The 21497-nt window shown below is 46.4% G+C and overlaps 1 protein-coding gene across 1 annotated transcript in view; it reads right to left on the bottom strand.

Moving 5' to 3' along the window:
- Window positions 1-5523: 5523 nt before the first annotated feature.
- The window catches only part of LOC120879100 (protein FAM135B-like), a 122174-nt gene continuing 106200 nt past the window's right edge, over window positions 5524-21497 (bottom strand). Inside the window, exons 7-8 of the mRNA XM_040262161.1 lie at window positions 8267-8420; window positions 5524-5873 (exon numbers count right to left, since the gene is read on the bottom strand). Of these exons, the coding sequence (XP_040118095.1) occupies window positions 5794-5873; window positions 8267-8420 (234 nt within the window). The 3' untranslated portion in view covers window positions 5524-5793. The remainder of the gene's footprint in view (window positions 5874-8266; window positions 8421-21497) is intronic.

Raw genomic sequence — 21497 nt, 5'->3', positions numbered from 1 at the left:
GTAAAGCTTTTAGATGGACTACTAGTGGCTTATCTTTAAATTCTCCAACCTGTTACCCTCACTAATGGACACCAAGCTCCTGTATCAGCGCAAAACACTTTTTTGCCCTGATCATGTTTCCAGCTGTACCTCTGGCCTGGGGCTACCCATGGCTCCAGCCACATCAACCTGAACACACAGCTCTTTGCAAGCACCAGACCCTTGATCGGCTCTCACTTTTCCTTGGAAGGTCTCCTCCCCTCTTCCAATCTCCTTTCCTCTTCTCTTCACCACTTTGGACTTGTCTGTTCTCTACCAGGGAACTGTTTCCAGAGCCAATGTAGTTTGCCTTGTTTCTTTCTTTTCAAATTAATTTTTGTTAGAACTGCTTTCTTTTTGTTTAAATATAAATTTATTTAATTGGAGGTTAATTACTTTACAATATTGTATTAGTTTTGCCATACATCCACATGACTCCACCACAGTTATACACATGTTCCCCATCCTGAACCCCTCTCCCTCCTCCCTCCCCGTAGGGTGGGATGATTTGGGGGAATGGCATTGAAACAGGTATAATATCATATATGAAATGAATCACCAGTCCAGGTTCGATGCATGATACTGGATGCTTGGGGCTGTTTATAATGTTGTGTTAGTTTCAACTGTATGGCAAGACGCATCAGCCATACATATACACACATCAGTCTGCCTTGCTTCTGACGATTCTTTTGAAACTTCTGCTGTGTTTCAAGTGTGAGACTAGCCCTCCTCTCCTTGAAGTCTACTTGACCTTGCACAGACCACTCTCAGGGCACCACTTGCCAGGTATTGCTCAGTGCCCTGCCTGGCCTGCACGCTGAGGTGTATCCTTTTCAATATTCTCAGTACCTTCTCCGCAGCTGATGGATGATAAAAACTCAGCAGCTCTTTTCTAAGTAAATGGGTGATTCTGCATCTGTTGAGAGGCACCTGGGCCTCAGCAACTGGACTTCCCTCACTGGGCTTCTTATCCCAACACCCCAGCCCTCCCCACCGTCCATTTCAGCAATACTGGCAAACGCAGCATGAATTCTGAGCTCAGCCACCAGAGAGATAAGGCAAAACCATTCATTAAATGTGTCTTTGGGAGAATTATTTTTTCCCCTAGTTGATGACAGAAATGGCTCCAGATAAGATTAAGAAAGCTTCTAATTAAGCCACAAGAGGACTTTCCTACCCTCACGGAGGCCTGGGCCTGTTCAATTACAGATGATGGGCGTGGAAGGGTCTCTCTGGTGAGAAAAAGAGAAGTCCTTCCTGCTAACAAGGAGGCATCTTGGACCCAGTGACATTTCAGGGGGAAGTTGCCTGCAAAACACACAGCTGCTCCACCTTGCGACTGCCCTCACGCTTTTCACTTGGGCCCAGCCAAGCTCCTTTGCTCAATCGTGCCCCTACCCCCACCCCCTTGTGTGGTTTACTGATGTCTCTTGTGAGCTTGGAGGATGCTGAGCTCTGGGGAGCCAAAGATACATACTTGTAGTCCTGGAAGAGGCACGTGATAGCTATCTATCTCCACAGTTAAACCTACCAAGTGCTATGAAAGAAATGGATTCTGAGTACTGTAAAAAAGTCATGGAAGGCTTCCTGGAGGAGATGAAAGTAGCATTGCATCTTCTAGGTAAGCAGGGGTCAGGTGGAGAAAGCCTGCTTTATCTCCCCTGAGTTAGCTGTGTTCTCTCATCACGGGTCTCAGTCCTGGCTGCAAACTGAATCATCTGCTAAGTCGCTTCAGTCGTGTCTGATTCTTTGCTACCCTATGGACCATAGCCCGCCAGGCTCCTCTGTCCATGGGATTCTCCAGGCAAGAATACTGGAGTCGGTTGCCAAGCCCTCCTCCAAGGGATCTTCCCAACCCAAGTATTGAACCCACGCCTCCTAAGTCTCTTGCACTGGCAGGCAGATTCTTTACCACTAGCACCACCTGAAGCCCCAAACTGAATCACAGGGTTTGGGCTTATCTCTGAAGGTAGGACTCAAACATCAGGATCAGCTTCTGTCTGGTGGACACTGCATGATCTGACCCTGTCTGCTGTACCGAAACACGTGGCTGAGTTTCACTAGAACCTTTTCATCGGTTACAGAGAGCACAACCTGTCCTTTCTTAAAGCACACTGCACAGCACCCTGACCAGCTGCTCCAACTCACCTTCCCAGCCCAGCCTCCCACAGTCAGCTTCAAATGCACCCCTTGAAGCCATCCTGGGTCCCAAGCACCCATGGCACTCCATCAAGTCCAGTCTTGCCCTGGTTTTTCACGGTGGTCCCTCCCTGCCTCTCTCCTGACCTCACTGAGAGCCGCCTGTGCTCTTACAGCCCTGCCCCCCATCTTATGCTCCTGGTCCAGCAGTGACGGCTCCTGCCTCATGTGGGCTGTTAATCCTGGGAAGCTCTCTGCCATCTTCGTGCTTGTTGTATTTCCAACAGAGTAGCCAGCACATAGTAGGTGCTTAAGCGAAGTGAATAAGATTCACATAGAGTAAAAGTGCAGGGATGCCCCTGGCACTCCAGTGGTTAAGAACCCAGGGATCCACTGCCGGGGTAACAGGTTCGATCCATGGTTGGGGAACTAAGATCCTACGTGTTGCGTGGCACAGTCAAAAAATAAAAATAAAATTTAAAAAAAGTGCAGGTGAATTGCTCCTTGACTGTAGAGCTCTATGTTTTCAAATTGTCTTAACTCACCCAAAACAGTTTCCACTTCAGAGTCCATCCTTGAGACGGATGCTTTTGTGACCAAGTGCTTGGTTGACCACTTGGTGGCGATGCCCTGCCTCTAAACACCCTGTATGCAGTGATGTGCCTTTTAGGAAGGTTCTGGGGAGGCAGCTCTCTTTCTTCAACAGCGGGCCAGCCCTTCAGCAAACCACAGAGCAGCTCGGTGCACACCCCAATTCCAATTTTCGCTCCCTGACACCCAGCTGCCTCCCTCCCTGCAGCTAATCTGGTTACTCTGAACCAGATTAAAGTCTGCGGCAACACTGTCACTCAAAACCAGGGGCCATTTCCCTGCAGTTTGTGGGCTCCGTGCCAAAGCAGACAGGCAACCCACTGGCTTTTCATGAAATATGTCTAGCAGCCTGAGTTGTTGCCTGAACCACTGCGGGGACCAGATGCATCAATACTGCAGTGGCTCCCAAATGGCCTTGGGTTCAGACCCCAGGCCCACCCCTTAGTGGTTCAGGGACCAGCATGCTCCTCTGTGCAAAATGAATGGGGACACACCTGTGTCCCCCCGACCCCAGGCACTCACGGGGCTGCCGTGGGGGCAGCACTTGGGGCACGTGTGCATTTCAGGCACACAGCATGACGACATATCCACAGACTGTGACCCCGGCACAGGCTGGGACCTGGGACCCTCTGCAGCAGTGCTGCAATGCCTGCATCTGGACACCCCTCTCCTCCAGCAACAGATACAAAGAAACTGTGTGAGACTACAAATAACCGGGTGCATGGAGACTTGAAACAAATTCCGGGCAAAAGACACAAACAGACCAAGACCCAACTGCCAGTTTTGAAGAGCCTGGAGCAAAAGCATGCCCCCTGCACAAGACACCTCCTAAGGGGTGGGCACAGCACCTAAGCCCTTCCCCTGGCCCTGGACATACCCTATCCTCACCCGATATAAAGAACCAGCTGGTCCCCACCTTGAGGAGTGAGCAAGCAAGGGAACCTGTTACTTATTCTCACTCCCTCCTATTGCAGCAGGGACCCCAGTAAAGCCTTGCCTGAATTTCCTGTCTGGCCTCTGATCAATTTCTATTGATTAAGAAGGCCAACAACCCTAGCTGGTAACAACATGACTGCCACAATAAACTTCTTTAATACACCTATCACCTCATAGAGCTAAAATAGTTTTTCTTGTGATGAGCACTTCTAAGATCTACTCTTCTGGTAAATTTGAATGTATAATACAGAAGTGTTAGTTATAATCACCATACTGTATATTACAGCCCCAGAAGTTACTTATAATGTAAGACCACCAATGTGGTCTCTTTTCCTATGAGCCTTTTTTTTCTAAGATTCCACATATAAATGAGATAATATAGCATTTGTCTTTTTCTAAATGACTTATTTCACTCAGCAACATGCCATCAAGTTTAATCCATGTTGTCACAAATATAACAATTTCCTTCTTTTTATGGCTGTATAATATTCCACTGCACATAGACACGGTACATCTTCTTTATGCACTCAGGTTGACACTCAGGGTATTCCCATGTCTTGGGAACATAATGTTACAATGAACATGGGGGTGCAGATATCTCTTTGTGATTTCATTTCCTTTGAATAAATACCCAGAAGTTGGAATTGCTAGATTGTATGGTAGTTCTAGTTTTAATTTTTTGGGGGAACCTCCATACTGTTTTCCATAGTGTCTGCATCAATTTACATTCCCACCAACAGGGCACAAGGGTCCTCTTTTCTCCATATTCTTGCCGGCACATTTTTCTTGTCTTTTTGATGAGAGCTACTCTAACAGGTGGGCTTTCCTGGTGGATGGTTAAGAATCTGCCTACAATGTGAGAGACCTGGGTTCAGTCCCTGGGTTGCAAAGATCCTCTGGAGGAAGGCATGGCAACTTACTCCAATATTCTTGCCTGGAGAATCCCCATGGACATAGGTGCCTGGAGGGCTACAGTCTATAGGGTCGCAAAGAGTCAGACACAACTGAGTGACTAAGCACAGCACAGCACATTCTAACAAGTGTGGGGTGATACCTCATGGCAGTTTTGATTTATTAATATCTGGAGAGCTTTTAATTAAACATGCAAACCCATGAGCTCCACTCTATTCCCATCTCCTTTGTTTCAACCAGTTTAGCTGGGACCCAGGTCAAGATGTTTCTTTAAAGTCCCAGTGTACTTCTACTGAAAGGCCAGGGATAAGAAACACTGGTGTAAAAGGCAGAAATGCTAGTTTGCAATGAGACCATCTCAAGTCCTGCCCAGACATGGATTAGCAGGTCACCAACCCTGAAGTGCATGCTGCCTTCCACCTCATGTGCCTCTCATTACATGAGGATAACCGTACTCACCCAGACCTGGCAACACCTTGGGGTGTGACAGTGCTCCAGAGACTTAAACAACTGCTTGCATCGGCCAAGTACTTATTAAGCACAAACTCTTAGTACACGCTTGATGAACATCTGGCCAATACACATCACTGTTTCAACATCATCGTCATCACTGAAGCTAGCCTCATGATATGTGTGAGCCGTCTGAGCCGAGCCGCAAGATTTCTGTCACCCTCCATGAGAAGCACATACCCCAAAGTCAACAAACGTTTGTTAGGTGGATGGATAATGAACAATAAAAAGTGTGAGTGCTAGGTTGCTTCAGTCACGTCCGACTTGGCGACCCTCTGGACTGTAGCCCGCCGGGCTCCTCTGTCCATGGGATTCTCCAGGCAAGAATACTGGAGTGGGTCGCCATGCCCTCCTCCAGGGGATCTTCCTGACCCAGGGATGAAAGTCACGTCTCCTGTGGCTCCTGCATTGCAGGCAAATTCTTTACTGCTGAGCCACTGGGGAAGCCCAATAAATAGTGTAAATGTCAGGGAAACTGAGACCTGTTAACCTGTTTGGTGTTTTTCAAAATATCTAGCATGTGGCCGGGCACACAATAGACGTCTAAGAGACCCAGAGATTTAGGGCAGTGGGATGGGAGAGTGTTTCTTCAGTTGAAGATGTAACAGGAGGTTACCAGGCGTGTCTTTTCATCTTTGATCTCTACACCAAGCAACCAATGCTGCCCCCTATAACTACTGCTGTTGTTCAGAAGCAAGGAGTTGGCTCCCTGATTACCTGCAGCTCTGAGCACAGCTGAGAGAGTGTTTCTTCAACAGCAAGTGACTCTAGAAAGGAAAAAAAAAAAAGCACAATGAAACAGACACATAATGAGCTGTGGAATTGCTAATGGAAGGAAAGAAGCACAGACTTCAAGTCGGCATTGACGTCACAGAAAAAAATACAGGCTCTGTGGACTCCTGTCATCTCTTGTGTCTAAAAGATCCTGTTTATAAGAAGCATGATTTGAAGCCATGTGCTGTCACCCTGGGCTAAAGTCAACATGTTCCATGTGAAGCATTTCTGAGAAACAGAAGATCCCCAAGTTCACTTGTGTGGTCCAAAGCAATCCCACATTCTGCTGTGCTTTTGTGGGTATGTGTGCATGCAAACACACACACACACACACACACACACACATCTGGGTCCTGACATCTGGGACCTAGATCTAGATCTCCTTCACTCAGGTCGATGTTCAGAAGTCCAGGAACGTGGGATGGCAGAGCCTAGCCTCCTGCTCAGCACCACCACCTCATCACGACCTTCCACGCAGGCAGTAGAGGAGCCTGCAACCTTGCCATCTTCTCAGTTGGAACTGGGTGGACTCTGGCCATCTGTGGCTTCACAGTTTTGCCTGTGTTTGAACTCTCCCTAGTTCCACGCGGCTGTGGTAAGACCTTGCGGGCGGCTGCTGCACGAGTTTTACTTAAAGCATCGTCGAAAAGGTGAGTGCGAGGAAACCTTCAGCTCCGACGGGCCTCACGGGTGGGCACACACCTGCCTACCTGGCAGCTGCCCTCAGCCCCCCACGAGGCAGAACAGGCCTTGGTCAGTGTCCATGGCTGTGCACTCGGGGTCTGGTACAATGCCTGGTACACAGTAAACGTTCCATAAAAACATGGGGAGTGAGTGAATAAACAAATAAATTCAGTTCTTTTTTCGGTTAGAAAAAAAAAAAAAGGTTGAAGCAAGAAGCCAGCTACAGGACACTCGCTTCACTTTCCGTCTGAGCTAAATTGGCCCCGAGCTGTGCGGGTCTCCTTTAGTGCATCTGACCTGAAAAATTTCAACTCCAACATCATGTGCTTCAAAGAGGGCATCAGAGGGACTTCCTTGGCAGTCGGCAGTTAAGAAGTCTGTGCTCCCAGTGCAGGGAAGACGGGTTCAATCCCTGGTCAAGGAATAAAGATCCCTTATCCCATGCGGTACCGCCAAATACAATTTTTTTTCAAAAGAGGGGCTTAGAGCTGACAAAACCCAGCTGGTAAGAGGGCGCCAGAGGTCAAGGCAACAACAATGCTGCGCCTACTTCTTCATTCTGCACACCAAGCACTGTGTGTGAGGGATCTGGGCTCAGATCCGGCTTCTGCCCGTAAAGACCCCCAGTCTAGTGGGGAAGAGAAATATGCAAATACAGGATTGTTGTAAGGCATGTTCAGTGTAATAACAGACACACACAAGGCCACTGATCCCACCAACACTAGGACTTGCTCCACAGGTGAGATCTCAGGGCTCAGGGAGAGATGCTGAGGTTCCCCACAGCAGGACTGTTATTAACTGTGAATACCAGGCTGAGTTGGAGAAGGAAATGGCAACCCACTCCATTGTTCTTGCCTGGAGAATCCCATGGGCAGAGAAGCCTGGCAGGCCATGGTCCATGGGGTCGCAGAGAGTCAGACACAACTGAAGCGACTAAGCATGCACCAGGTTGAGGGCCTGGCTTCTGTTCTAAGGACAGAGGGCCTCTTCAGGGGACTTCAAGCAGAACAATAACCCACTACCTGCTGTGAATGAGGGTGACCTGATATAAAAGGCTGCCCCAAGCACAGCACCTCTGTGCTCCTGCCTCATCCTGCCACACACAGCTGTGTGACCCGGAGTGGTCATTTCACCTCTCTGAGCTGCAGTCCCACCATCTGTCAGTCAAGAGGGACGGGGCCCAGTGATCATGATGTCTGGTGATGTACAAGAAGCAAGTCATCCCTGGAAAGCCAAGATGATGACTACTGAGAGCTTTCTCTAGTCACCCATTAAACACATACATTTAGGTATTTCTTGGACTGTTTTACACTCTTGTAAGTTTCAAGCCCATAGCTACAGCCTCATGAAGAAAAAGGGTGTAAACAGGCATTTTCCCTTAGAAAGCAACTTCACATTATGTGCCCAGGGTAGACGTTTAATACATGTTTAATAAATTGAATAACTTGGTGGATGAATGCATGAATGAGTAAATGAATGTGATGACTAGAGGCACGTGTGCCTTTTCTTCCTGCACTGGCATGCCCAAGATGTCCTCCTGCTGGAAGGATGTAAAATGCCAAAACACCAAAACAAAAACCAAACCAAACCTACCTGAAACAGTGCTTGCTACTGTGACATTTACAAGAGCATGCTGACTGCCGAGGGCAGAGGGCCAGCTGCTGGGGTGAGTCTCCCCAGTCCCTAGTTCCCAGCCCCTTACCTAGCTCCATGCGCGGCAGCTCGGGGATGTCCCTCAGGATGGTCAGGAAGTAGGCGCGCAGTCCCCGGTAGGCGTGCAAGAGCAGGAAGCACAGCTCCCGGTGCCACTTGTAAGCGTGCTGCATGCAATTCTCAGAGGGCACGTAGAAGCTCCCCTGTGGCGGGAAACAGAAGCAGAAGCTGAGGACCATCCCTGTGGCCTGGTCCTGAGAAAACTGGGGAAGACGGTCAAGACTGCAGCAAAAGAGTTGGAATCTCCTCCCTACCTTTCCGCATGGGAAACCCACTGAAACTGGCCAAGCCTCCGTCTTATAATTTTCAAATTAAAACAATAATGATAGTAATAACAACATTAGATGATGATGATGACCGTGATGAGGGCACGGACCTCACAGGTTTGGGGTAAGTGAATGTCGCCCTCTCTTGCCGCTGTAAGAAGAAGCCATGTGACCGACAGAGGGCGCTCCTTTTCACAGGCATTTAGAAAGACCTCTGTATCGGCGGGTCAAGAGCACAGTACTGAGAAGGAGAAAAACGCTTTGCTGCAAAATAGGAGGAAGTCGGTGAGTTTCAGCTCTCAGTGTTGACAGTGTCAGAGGCTGTGGGTGTGACTATGGAGCCTGAGAATGCTCCACACTGTGTTTGTAGGTGTAAGACACATTACACCCATCATGACACATTACAAGTCATTTATCTGAAGAGGAACAGATGCCTGAGTCCACAAGTTACTTGTAGGCCGAGACACGATGGAGGAGGACCAGGACAATTCTGAATTTCTTGCAACCCTGCCAGAGAAGGATGACTTCGGGTGAATTTCAGGAAGGACTTAAAAATGAGAGAAAGGATTCTCAGAGATGGGTTTGGACAGAAAAAGAGAGGTACTGAGTACTGTGGGCTTCCCAGGTGGTGCCAGAGGTAAGGAATCCACCTACCAATGCGAGCAAAGTGAGACATGGGTTTGATCCCTGGGTTGGGAAGATCCCCTGGAGGAGGGAAATGGCAACCTACTCCAGCATTCTTGCCTGGAGAGTCCCATGGAAAGAGGAGCCTGGCAGGCTATAGTCCATGGGGTCACGAAGAGTTGGACGCAACTGAATACACACCCACACACACCAAGTACTGAGTGGAGAATTCCATGGGGTAGGAATCTATGGCCTGTGTGACTATGAGGGGAGCAAGCAAATGTCTTTTCACCATCTCGTGCTTCCTAGCCTGTCCTGCTGGGTGAAACTCCAGGTAAAATGTTGTCGGAACTACATCCTCTTGGCTCCTGTGAGTTGACTTGCATGCTGTCCATGAGGCAGCTTCCTGCCCTCTTTGTCTCCTTCTCCCTTGCCTCCTCCTAAGAGGGCTGAGTCGGTGGGGGCAGGACAGGTCTGATAGGGGTCAGCAGCCATCTGAACCTCCTCTACTCCCAATGGTGTCACGAAGGTGGGTGCAATTGTTTGCACTCTCATCACTACATCATGATTGCTGGGTCATGGAATGCTGCTGCTGCTGCTGCTGCTAAGTCGCTTCAGTCGTGTCCGACTCTGTGCGACCCCATAGACGGCAGCCCACCAGGCTCCCCCGTCCCTGGGATTCTCCAGGCAAGAACACTGAAGTGAGTTGCCATTTCCTTCTCCAATGCATGAAGGTGAAAAGAGAAAAGTGAAGTCGCTCAGTCATGTCTGACTCTTAGTGACCCCATGGACTGTAGCCTACCAGGCTCCTCCGTCCATGGGATTTTCCAGGCAAGAGCACTGGAGTGGGGTGCCATTGCCTTCTCCAGCTGGGTCATGGAATGCAAAGTGGTACAAATTAGGAAACCTGGATAGAAGTCTCAGTCAGGTCTGCCGTCACCTCTCTCTGAGTCAGTTTTAGGTTAATTCCTTGTTTTTTTTCAGTCACTAACTCATGTCTGACTTTTCAATCCCATGAACTACAGCACACCAGGCTTCCCAGTCCTTCACTATCTCCCGGAGTTTGCTCATATTCATGTCCACTGAGTCGGTGATGCCATCCAACCATCTCATCCTCTGTCACCTCCGTTTCTGCCCTCAATCTTGTCCAGCATCAGGGTCTTTTCTAATGTGTTGGCTCTTCACATCAGGTGGCCAAAGTATTGGGTTTCAGCATCAATCCTTCCAGTGAAAATTCAGGGTCGGTTTCCTTTAGAATTGACTGGTTTGATCTCCTTGCAGTCCAAGGGATTCTCGAGAGTCTTCTCCAGTGCCACAATTCAAAAGATTTCAACTTGCTTTTTAAATTCCCTGGTAAAAGACTGCACGACAGACATTAGCCGGCAGGAAGATCGTGGCCTGTGCTCTGGAGAGCAACATCCATGGGAAGGGGGTGGGGCAGAGGGAGGAGCCCGCTGCACAGAGACCTCAGTCAATCCCAGGGGAAGCTCTGGACCTGCAGAGCTCTCTGGCCAGGCCTTTGGACTCATGCATTGACTGTTACTGGTCACCCAGGGAGGAGGTGTGACCTTGGTCAGCAGCTCTCTCAGACAGAGCAGCCTCCAGAGAGGGACTCGGCCACCCGCTGTTGGCCACCATTGTCCTTGGCAGAGCAGGAAGGAGAGATTCAGGTCTAAAGGTAGAAACTGGGCATCACAGAATTCCCTGTGGAAAGTCCCAGCAGCATCCTTCACTCCCCAGCACCTCAAATTAACCCTGGCTTTGCCTAACGAGGTCCCTACTGATTTGAACTGAAGAAAGACATTCAATAAGCTTTGGCATTGAAAGGCTTCTGCATTTCATCAAGCAGAAAACCCAGGCAGGACACCTGTCGTCACCAGGGGCCCAGGGTAATCTGAATATTCCTACTTCTCATCTTTCCTATTATACTACGACCAGAAGCAGTACAGCTGTGGGAAGACAAGCAAAGTTTGTGCATAGCAGGGTGCGTGTGTGCTGCACTCTCCAGGTCTACGGAGCAAGAAATAATTCACAGTTCATGAACCATCTAGACATTTCCATCACACTGTATCTCACTGGATCCTTAACAAGCACCTTATCAGGCAGATATTTGCACTTTGATTTTCAAAATATAATACAGATATGGTAAAAAAAAAATCTCAGTATTACCAAAGGAAACACAATATATAGTTCCCTTTTCCCCAGAGTGAATAACTTTCTTGTACATCCTTCTATGAAGCTTCCATATACATGCATACCCATGTATATTTATGTGCACATACATGCATGTATTTTCTAAAACAGACAGACTCATGTTGGAAGATGTTCTGGGACATTTCTCTGTTACTTATTTTTATCACTTATGCCTTGAAGTTCTTTCTTCTCAGACCAAATAAGTGATAGAAATCCAATTCCCATTTCGCAGGTTGAAGGCTGTGGCTCAAAGAATACAGTGAGCTGCGCAGGGTCACTCTGCGTTTCTGCCCACAGCAGAAAGGATTCTCAAGTTCAGGGGCTCAGCGAAGGCAGTCCTCGCTCACCTGCCACGTGTGCCTCTGGGAACCACGCTGGCAGAGGACAGCTGCTCCACTTAACTGCGACAGAGGCCTGAATACAAGCCCTGCAGTGCCTCCCTCAGCCGTGACTAAGCAGAAATAAAAGCGACAGGGGATTAACAAAGGCATCGGACCTCTGAGTTCCCAGCTTGTTTGCTTCCAACAGCCCCAAAACCCTCCTTTTTCCAGTCCTGCTCACAACTGCATTTTCTTATCACCAAGGTCTCCTTTTGAAAGTTCTCCAGGACCCATGGATGAGGCAAAGTCTATAAAGTCTATAGATCTATAAAGTCCATTATTAAGTTCCACTTTTCAGACTAGACATGAATCTTATACGAATCTTATTCTTACACGAATCTTATTCTCCAACACAGAATGTTGGAGAACCTTCAGAAGGCTGATTCAATGTGATTACTGAGATAATATGAAGTCAGAATGCTAAGCCAAAGAGAAATCCTAATAAAATATGCCTGATATTATATGCCTATTATTATAAACAAAACAAATGGTATTTCAATAAGTACTCAACTGCATATTTGGAAAGTGAGTGATTTGCCATAGAAAATCCCATTCACTGACCCTCCAGGCCTGCAGAGCCAGCATGGATGAACCTATGCCCCTCATAGAACTGCAAGAAGTGGAATGAAAAACCTTGCCCAATCTCCCCAGTACAAAGGGAGAACTTTTTAGCCACCCTCCTGATCAACAATCTGGCATGGAAACCCTAAATAATACAACAGGATTCATGCAGGGTGAGCCAAACATGAGACTGTGTGCAGACTCACAACGGAAGGCACTCCTGGCCAGGGCCCACCCCCATGGGATCATCTGTACAACATGTACATAAAGGAAGTGATCATAGTATGGTCTATTAGGGTTAAGGATTAAACAAAACCACTTGGGTAAAACACAGACTTATATGATCGCTCAGTGCAATGTCAGGGTACACCAAAAGGAAATTTTAAAATTAGGACACACCCACTGATGGCCTTTGAAAACACTATCAATTATGCAGCTCGCACCTCCACGGTCATCCAGGAGGTTGAAACCGACAAGTGGACTTTAACTTAATGGAAAACTTCAGGGAGCTGTGCAGGGATAAAGTTTGGTTGGAACACAGAATCCGAAGTCAAATAGGTTCTATTTCTTGCTTGCATACTATCCATGTGACTAAGTTAGTCCTTCAACGTTTGAAATGTCAGTTGCCAAACATGGAAAGTGGGGATAATAAAGTTCAATTGTTCAGTACAGTGTCTGGTTTATATAAGGTATCTGTTAAATGTTAGTTAGGAAGTTCATCTTTCTCCTTCATTTATTACCTAATGAAGATAGCTAAACTTTCCATCATTCAATATCACAGTTATCCAAGTCTATGCCCCAACCAGTAACGCTGAAGAAACTGAAGTTGAATGGTTTTATGAAGACCTACCAGACCTTTTAGAACTAACACCCAAAAAAGATGTCCTTTTCATTCTAGGGGACTGGAATGCAAAAGTAGGAAGTCAAGAAACACCTGGAGTAACAGGCAAATTTGGCCTTGGAATGCGGAATGAAGCAGGGCAAAGACTAATAGAGTTTTGCCAAGAAAATGCACTGGTTATAGCCAACACCCTCTTCCAACAACACAAGAGAAGAGTCTACACATGGACATCACCAGATGGCCAACACCGAAATCAGATTGATTATATTCTTTGCAGCCAAAGATGGAGAAGCTCTATACAGTCAACAAAAACAAGACCAGGAGCTGACTGGCTCAGATCATGAACTCCTTATTGCCAAATTCAGACTCAAACTGAAGAAAGTAGGGAAAACCACTAGACCATTCATATGACCTAAATCAAATCCCTTATGATTATACAGTGGAAGTGAGAAATAGATTTAAGGGCCTAGATCTGATAGAGTGCCTGATGAACTATGGAATGAGGTTCATGACATTGTACAGGAGACAGGGATCAAGACCATCCCCATGGAAAAGAAATGCAAAAAACCAAAATGGCTGTCTGGGGAGGCCTTTCAAATAGCTGTGAAAAAAACAGAGGCGAAAAGCAAAGGAGAAAAGGAAAGATATAAGCATCTGAATGCAGAGTTCCAAAGAATAGCAAGGAGAGATAAGAAAGCCTTCTTCAGCGATCAATGCAAAGAAATAGAGGAAAACAACAGAATGCGAAAGACTAGAGATCTCTTCAAGAAAATTAGAGATACCAAGGGAACATTTCATGCAAAGATGGGCTCGATAAAGGACAGAAATGGTATGGACCTAACAGAAACAGAAGATATTAAGAAGAAGTGGCAAGAATACATGGAAGAACTGTACAAAAAAGATCTTCATGACCCAGATAATCATGATGATGTGATCACTAATCTAGAGCCAGACATCTTGGAATGTGAAGTCAAGTGGGCCTTAGAAAGCATCACTACGAACAGAGCTAGTGGAGGTGATGGAATTCCAGTGGAGCTGTTTCAAATCCTGAAAGATGATGCTGTGAAAGTGCTGCACTCAATATGCCAGCAAGTTTGGAAAACTCAGCAGTGGCCACAGGACTGGAAAAGGTCAGTTTTCATTCCAATCCCAAAGAAAGGCAATGCCAAAGAATGCTCAAACTACCGCACAATTGCACTCATCTCACATGCTAGTAAAGTCATGCTCAAAATTCTCCAAGCCAGGCTTCAGCAATACGTGAACCGTGAACTCCTTGATGTTCAAGCTGGTTTTAGAAAAGGCAGAGGAACCAGAGATCAAAGTGCCAACATCTGCTGGATCATGGAAAAAGCAAGAGAGTTCCAGAAAAATATCTGTTCCTGCTTTATTGACTATGCCAAAGCCTTTGACTGTATGGATCACAATAAACTGTGGAAAATTCTGAAAGAGATGGGAATACCAGACCACCTATCCTGCCTCTTGAGAAATCTGTATGCAGGTCAGGAAGCAACAGTTAGAACTGGACATGGAACAACAGACTGGTTCCAAATAGGAAAAGGAGTACGTCAAGGATGTATATTGTCACCCTGCTTATTTAACTTATATGCAGAGTACATCGTGAGAAATGCTGGACTGGAAGAAACACAAGCTGGAATCAAGATTGCCGGGAGAAGTATCAAAAACCTCAGATATGCAGATGACATCACCCTTATGGCAGAAAGTGAAGAGGAGCCAAAAAGCCTCTTGATGAAAGTGAAAGAGGAGAGTGAAAAAGTTGGCTTAAAGCTCAACATTCAGAAAACAAAGATCATGGCATCTGGTCCCATCACTTCATGGGAAATAGATGGGGAAACAGTGTCAGACTTTATTTTTTGGGGCTCCAAAATCACTGCAGATGGTGACTGCAGCCATGAAATTAAAAGATGCTTACTCCTTGGAAGAAAAGTTATGACCAACCTAGACGGTATATTCAAAAGCAGAGACATTACTTTGCCGACTAAGGTCCGTCTAGTCAGATGTAGAGAACAGATTTTCCTGTGGTCATGTATGGATGTGAGAGTTGAACTGTGAAGAAGGCTGAATGCCAAAGAATTGATGCTTTTGAACTGTGGTGTTGGAGAAGACTCTTGAAGAATCCCTTGGACGCAAGGAGATCCAACCAGTCCATTCTGAAGGAGATCAACCCTGAGTGTTCTTTGGAAGGAATGATGCTAAAGCTGAAGCTCCAGTACTTTGGCCACCTCATGCAAACAGTTGATTCATTGGAAAAGACTCTGATGCTGGGAGGGATTGGGGGCAGGAGGAGAAGGGGACGACCGAGGATGAGATGGATGGATGGCATCATGGACTCGATGGACGTGAGTCTGAATGAACTCCGGGAGATGGTGATGGGCAGGGAGGCCTGGCGTGCTGTGATTCACGGGGTCGCAAAGAGTCGGACACGACTGAGCGACTAAACCGAACTGAAGCTTTCCATCAAATCAGACCTTTATATGCATGCCTCTCAAACCTACATTTCTGCATCTAATCCCTGCTCTGAACTCTAGATCTCTATTCCAAACTGCTGATTGGATAGCTTGCCTGTTGTCACAAAGGCATCTTAAAATACCTGTTATACAGAGTGAAGTAAGTCAGAAAGAGAAAAGCAAATATATTAACGTACATCCATTGAAGGGACTGATGCTGAAGCTAAAGCTCCAATACTTTAGACACTTGATGCAAAGAACTGACTCATTAGAAAAGACCCTGATGTTGGAAAAGACTGAAGGTAGGAGGAGGGGATGACAGAGGACGAGATGGTTGGATGGCATCATTTATTCAATGGACGTGAGTTTGAGCAAGCCCTGGGAGATGGCAAAGAACAGGAAAGCCTGGCGTGCTCCAGTCCATGGAGTTGCAAAAAGATGCGACTGAGCAACTGAACAAAAATAACAAATGGAATCTGGAAAAATGGTACTGATGAACCTATCTGCAGAGCAGGAATAGGGACGCAGATGTAGAGAACAGATTTGTGGACACAGTGGGGCAAGGAGAGGGTGGGATGAATTGAGACAGTAGCATTGCCATATATGCACGACCATGCGTAAAGTAGATAGCTAGTGTGAAGCTGCTGCATAGCACAGGAAGCTCAGCCTGGTGCTCTGTGATGACCTAGAGGGGTGAGATGGGGGGAGATGGGAAGGCGGCTCAAGCCAGAGGGGACATATGTATCCTTATAGTTGATTCACATTGTTCTACAGCAGAAACCAACACATTGTAAAGCAATTATCCTCCAATTAAAATTTTAATTTTTTTTAAAGGAGCTTATTACTGTCCCTCTTACGTGATCCTTAGGGCTTCCCTGGTGGCTCAGAGGTTAAAGCATCTGCCTGCAATGCGGGAGACCTGGGTTCGATCCCTGGGTCGGGAAGATTCCCCTGGAGAAGGAAATGGCAACCCACTCCAGTATTCTTGCCTGGAGAATCCCATGGGCAGAGGAGCCCGGTGGACTATAGTCCACGGAGTCGCAGAGTCAGACACGACTGAGCGACGGCACTTTCACTTTCACTTTACCTGATCCTTCTCTTCTCTCTGGTCTTTGTAAATGGACCCACCTTGCCCAACATTCAAGGAAGCCAAGGAGTTCCTCTAGTCTCCAGACCTCTCTCATCTCAAGAATCTAAGTCTTGATAGTTTGAAAACACTCTTGCCTCTGCCCTACCTTGAGTCTTCCCTATAGCTTACTTTAATTGCTACCACATCCTCTGGTCATTCTCACTGCCCAGGTACCACCTTTCATCTGCAGCAGGACTGTATGCAAGTTGGTTTAGAGCATCCCCACTGACTTCCCAGTGGTGCTCGTGGTAAAGAACCCACCTGCCAATGCAGGAGACAAAAGAGACACAGGTTCCATCCCTGGGTTGAGAAGATCCCCTGGAGAAGTAAATGGCAACCCACTCCAGTATCCTTGCCTGAAAAAATTCCATAGGCAGAGAAGCCTGGCAGGCTACACTCCATGGGGTTGCAAAGAATCAGACATGACTGAACGAGTGAGTGCACAGACACTGTCAACAAGACCGAGTTCATATTCCTTAGAATGGCATCCAAGGCCTCGAGCCCCAATCACAACTCCAGGGTCAGCAGCTGCCTCTTGTTTCACTCCAGAACCCACTAGTTGCCATTCCTTCTCTTAAAAGCCTATCCCCTTGCTGCTTGAAACTCACCACAAAGAATCAGATCAATGTCCTATCCCTTGTGAAGCTTCTCCAACTACCCCCTCCTCTCGAGTCCCTTACACATACCTCATTAGACCACAGTTATTTCTGTAAAGTTCTTTCTCCAAACCTCCATGCACACTTTGAGGTTAGATAGTGTGCTATGTCTTTGAACTTGAAACACTTACCTAAAGAACTGATGCTTTCAAACTGTGGTGCTGGAGAAGACTCTGGAGAGTTCCTTGGACTGCAAGGAGATCAAATCAGTCAATCCTAAAGGAAATTAACCCTGAATGTTCACTGGAAGGACTGATACTGAAGCTGAAGCTCCAAAACTTTGGCCTCTTGATGAGAAAAGTTGACCCACTGGAAAAGACTCTGATGCTAGACAAGATTGAGGGCAGGAGAAGAGGGTGACAGAGGATGAGATGGTTGGATGATGTCACCAACTCAATAGACATGATTTTGAGCAAGCTCCAGGAGATAGTGAAAGACAGAGAAGCCTGGTGTGCTACAGTCCATGGGGTCTCAAAGAGTCAGACATGACTTAGCTACTGAACAACCACTGTTCATTGTACGCCTGCTGTGTGTCTGGTACTATTCTCTGGTCCCTGAATTCCTCTTCTTGGTGATTTAGCTAGTTTTTCACCACTATCTTTGTTTTAATAATAAAAAAAAACAATAACAACTGCAATGTCATTAATACACAGCTAACATTTATTATTTAACTCTATTAAATGTCAGGCAATAAGTGTTTTATAGGTATCAATTCATATGCCAACCCAATGAAATAAGCACAATTATTTATCCCCATTTTATAGACTGGGAAACTGAGCTCCAGAATGGTAAATACCAAACAACTTGTTTGCAGGTCTCATGGCATACAAAAGGTACACCAGCAATGCAGACACAGTCTGACACTGAAAACCACACATTCCTAGTCTTAATGCAGAGTTTAATCTTTGATTTGAGCTTCAGGGAGTTGAAAGAGTCTGTGTTCACACATCCAGGAGGCAGAAGAGTTAAAGCCTCCATTTTCAAACGAAACTAGCTCTACAGATTTCAAGAGGAATCAAAACCTCCTTGTGCTAGCCTTCACTTTGTAACTAACTAGCTGTAATTCCAGGAAAACACTTTTAACTTCTGCCCGTTTAATTGTCAGCAGCACACTGATGCTGGGCTTCCCAAGTGGTAAAGAATCTGCCCGCCAGTGCAGGAGACACAGAAGACCCGGGTTTGATCCCTGGGTTGGAAAGATCCTCTAGAGGAGGAAATGGCAAGTCGTCCAGTATTCTTGCCTGGGTAACCCCAGGAACAGAGAAACCTGGGGGACTACGGTCCATGGGGTCGCAGGGAGTCGGATATGACTGAGTGATAGGGCACACACACAACACATCACTGCTACCTTAGTTAACAGGTCCCAATTTTTGTGCCCCGACACACTGGATCATGGTGACTAGCTGTGAGTTGAGTTACACGTATTTCTTACCCAAAATGGTTAACATATAGAAATCACAAATTCAAAGTCGTTCCTATCACCCTCTTACTGGTAATCCACAGAGGTTCCTGTAGCAGGAGCAAAGGGGAAGGAGAGTTGCCAGGCTTGGACAGATGAGCAGGCATGATGCGGGGAAAGTAATTCATGGTCTCAAGCCTAGGGCATATTCCCACCTAGGCATCTGCTCCAGTTTGCATGCATGTACGTGCTGCCCTCCAGCATCACACGGCTCCAGGACTGAACGATCATACGAATGACTCTTGAACAATCCCAGGGAGATCTATATGGCTCTAGCCATAAAATGCATATGTTTGGTTTTGTGTTTCTCTCCCTCTGCAAGTTGGTTGTACCCCCACCTGCCCTCCTGGAAATCAGGAACAGAGTATTATTCATCTTCTCATCCCAGCCACTCTCACATACTTTCCATCCCTGTGGCCGACTGAAGGGAAATTTAGAAGAAATGAAGGGCAGTAGGGAAAATGAAGAGATGCGCTGTAAAGGAGCATCACGGCAGTGGAAGGGGCAGCTCTGGCACAACGTCCCACTGAGGGGAGCTACAGCTGATGGATCAAAGTCCTAAAGGCACACACTGTGGATGAGAATGCTCTTCCTCTACTCCTGATGTGTTTTCAATGTGGAGGGACACCCACTAGCTTCGTACTTCCAGCTCCTCTCCACCCACTTATTGAGCAAAAGGTGAGTTCTGGATAAGAAACGAGGTTCTTCCTTGGACGCTCCCTCTCTCAGTAGGAAGTCCACGCTCAGCCCTGGGGGAAGCCTGGTAGATGAGAAGGTCTTCCAGGGGGGCCTGCATTTACCTAGCATGGCTGTATCTGATTAAGTAAGCAGTTGATTCTGGAGTTCAAGATCCGGGAACCTCCTTGATCAAATATATAAACCAAGTGATCTCACATCTTCATTTTAGTTCTAATCTGTCTTATTGTCTTATTTTCCAATTGGCACAGCACTCAGTTGGGGGGAATAAGATATGGTGTAGCAGTTTCTCTCCACACCTAGCAGCTCTGATCTCCTGTGATGACACTGATTCTTCCCTGTGTCATGTTACCTGGGGTGCTCGGGAACACAGGGTCAAACAGAAGAGTTGGTCAGTGTTGGCTGGAGCGTTAGAATAGATCAGTGGATTTCAGTCACTATTTTGAGAAGTCATGGGGCTACCACAGCAGCAGCAAAGGGGCAGGGTGGGTGAGGCCCCAACTTCATCAGAGCTTTTCTGTCCACAGCAGTTTTATGTTGGACTCTGCCTAGGCATTCATTTGAAAAAGAAGTCCTCAGTTAAAAAATAAATAAATAAAATTTGAAAATCACTGCACAAAGCTAATGCCCCTGAGTGCTCAACTGTTCTATTGTGGTCCAGAGGACAAGCCTAAATTGTGTGGCTGAAAATCAGACCTCAACAGTCCTTGTTGTTTATTGTTTAACTTCCTGATTCTCAATGATTGTTTTCTTTCTTCTTTATTCACACTGTCTTAAACAGCAGTTTTTAAAAGACTTTAAAAAGTTTTTAAAAGGAAAGAAATGACCCCAGGTCATTTCTGTAATTGCAAGTTCAATGAATTTTTATGGAACTTTGTTGCTTTACCCCACAAAAATTAAGAAAACACTGAGGGGTTACAATCCTGCATTTGCTGCTCACCAACTTCAGCACCTCAGACAGTAGCTGATTGACCTCATTGGACAAGAGTGGGGATAAAGGAAAAGTGCTCTTTGTCTTCTTTCCTAAAGCACAACAAACACCAGCCCATTAGTCTTCTAATCATTATTGGTAAGAACTCCATATGAATTCTCCCACTGATGCACTGAAGGGATGGTATTTTCTTTAATAATTATTTTCAGTCTCTATATCACCAAGAGATTGTGACTTATTTAAAAGTTTAAAAAGTAATAACTCATTGGTTATTAGCTAAGATGACATATTGACTCTGAATAATTCATAGCTATCTTCAAAGCTTCCTTAATGCCTATTAAGTAATTTGGGCAAATGCATATACTGTTGTTTTGGACCCACTTGACTTCAGAGAACTGTGTCCTTATATTAGAAGTACTATGATTGGAGGTCCCGTTGGGTGTCTTCATCACATCAATAGAGTCAGTTCAATCTGGGTGATCATCATGATCCTAATTATTCTATGTTCGGTGCTTCCTGTGTGCCTATCATTGTGCTTAGCACTTGAGCTCCAGACATTAGCACACACTGCCCTCCTCCTCCTGGAAGAAAATAGTCTCAAGTTGGAGGAACCAGGGACATGAATGCAAAATTGTCGTGCAACATGGCAAGGATACTAGACAAAACCTTGGGATGTGATGAGTGTGTGGAAAGGAACAGCTAGGGTAAGCTTCTTGGAAGAAGCAGTGCTATAGTTGAATCTCAAATGGCTAGGTGGGTAGACCACGGATGAGGGAGGGCACCAGAACAGTCATAAACAAAGGCAGTGAGGGAACAAATTAATAAAGTGCAGGGAAATATAATCAGTAGTTTGCTGCTAAGGTAAATGAATCAGGAGAAACAAGCAGGAGATGATTCGGGACAGAGCCTGGAGTCTGATCACAGAGGGGCAGACGTATCATGTTGTGTGTGCGTGCTCAGTTGCTTCAGTCATGTCCAACTCTTTGTGATGCTATGGACTGTAGCCCCACCTCAGGGCT

The sequence above is a fragment of the Oryx dammah genome, unplaced genomic scaffold, assembly GCF_014754425.2.
Source record: "Oryx dammah isolate SB20612 unplaced genomic scaffold, SCBI_Odam_1.1 HiC_scaffold_19, whole genome shotgun sequence".
Classification (NCBI taxonomy): Eukaryota; Metazoa; Chordata; class Mammalia; order Artiodactyla; family Bovidae; genus Oryx; species Oryx dammah.
This window is presented reverse-complemented; position numbering and strand designations above follow the sequence as displayed.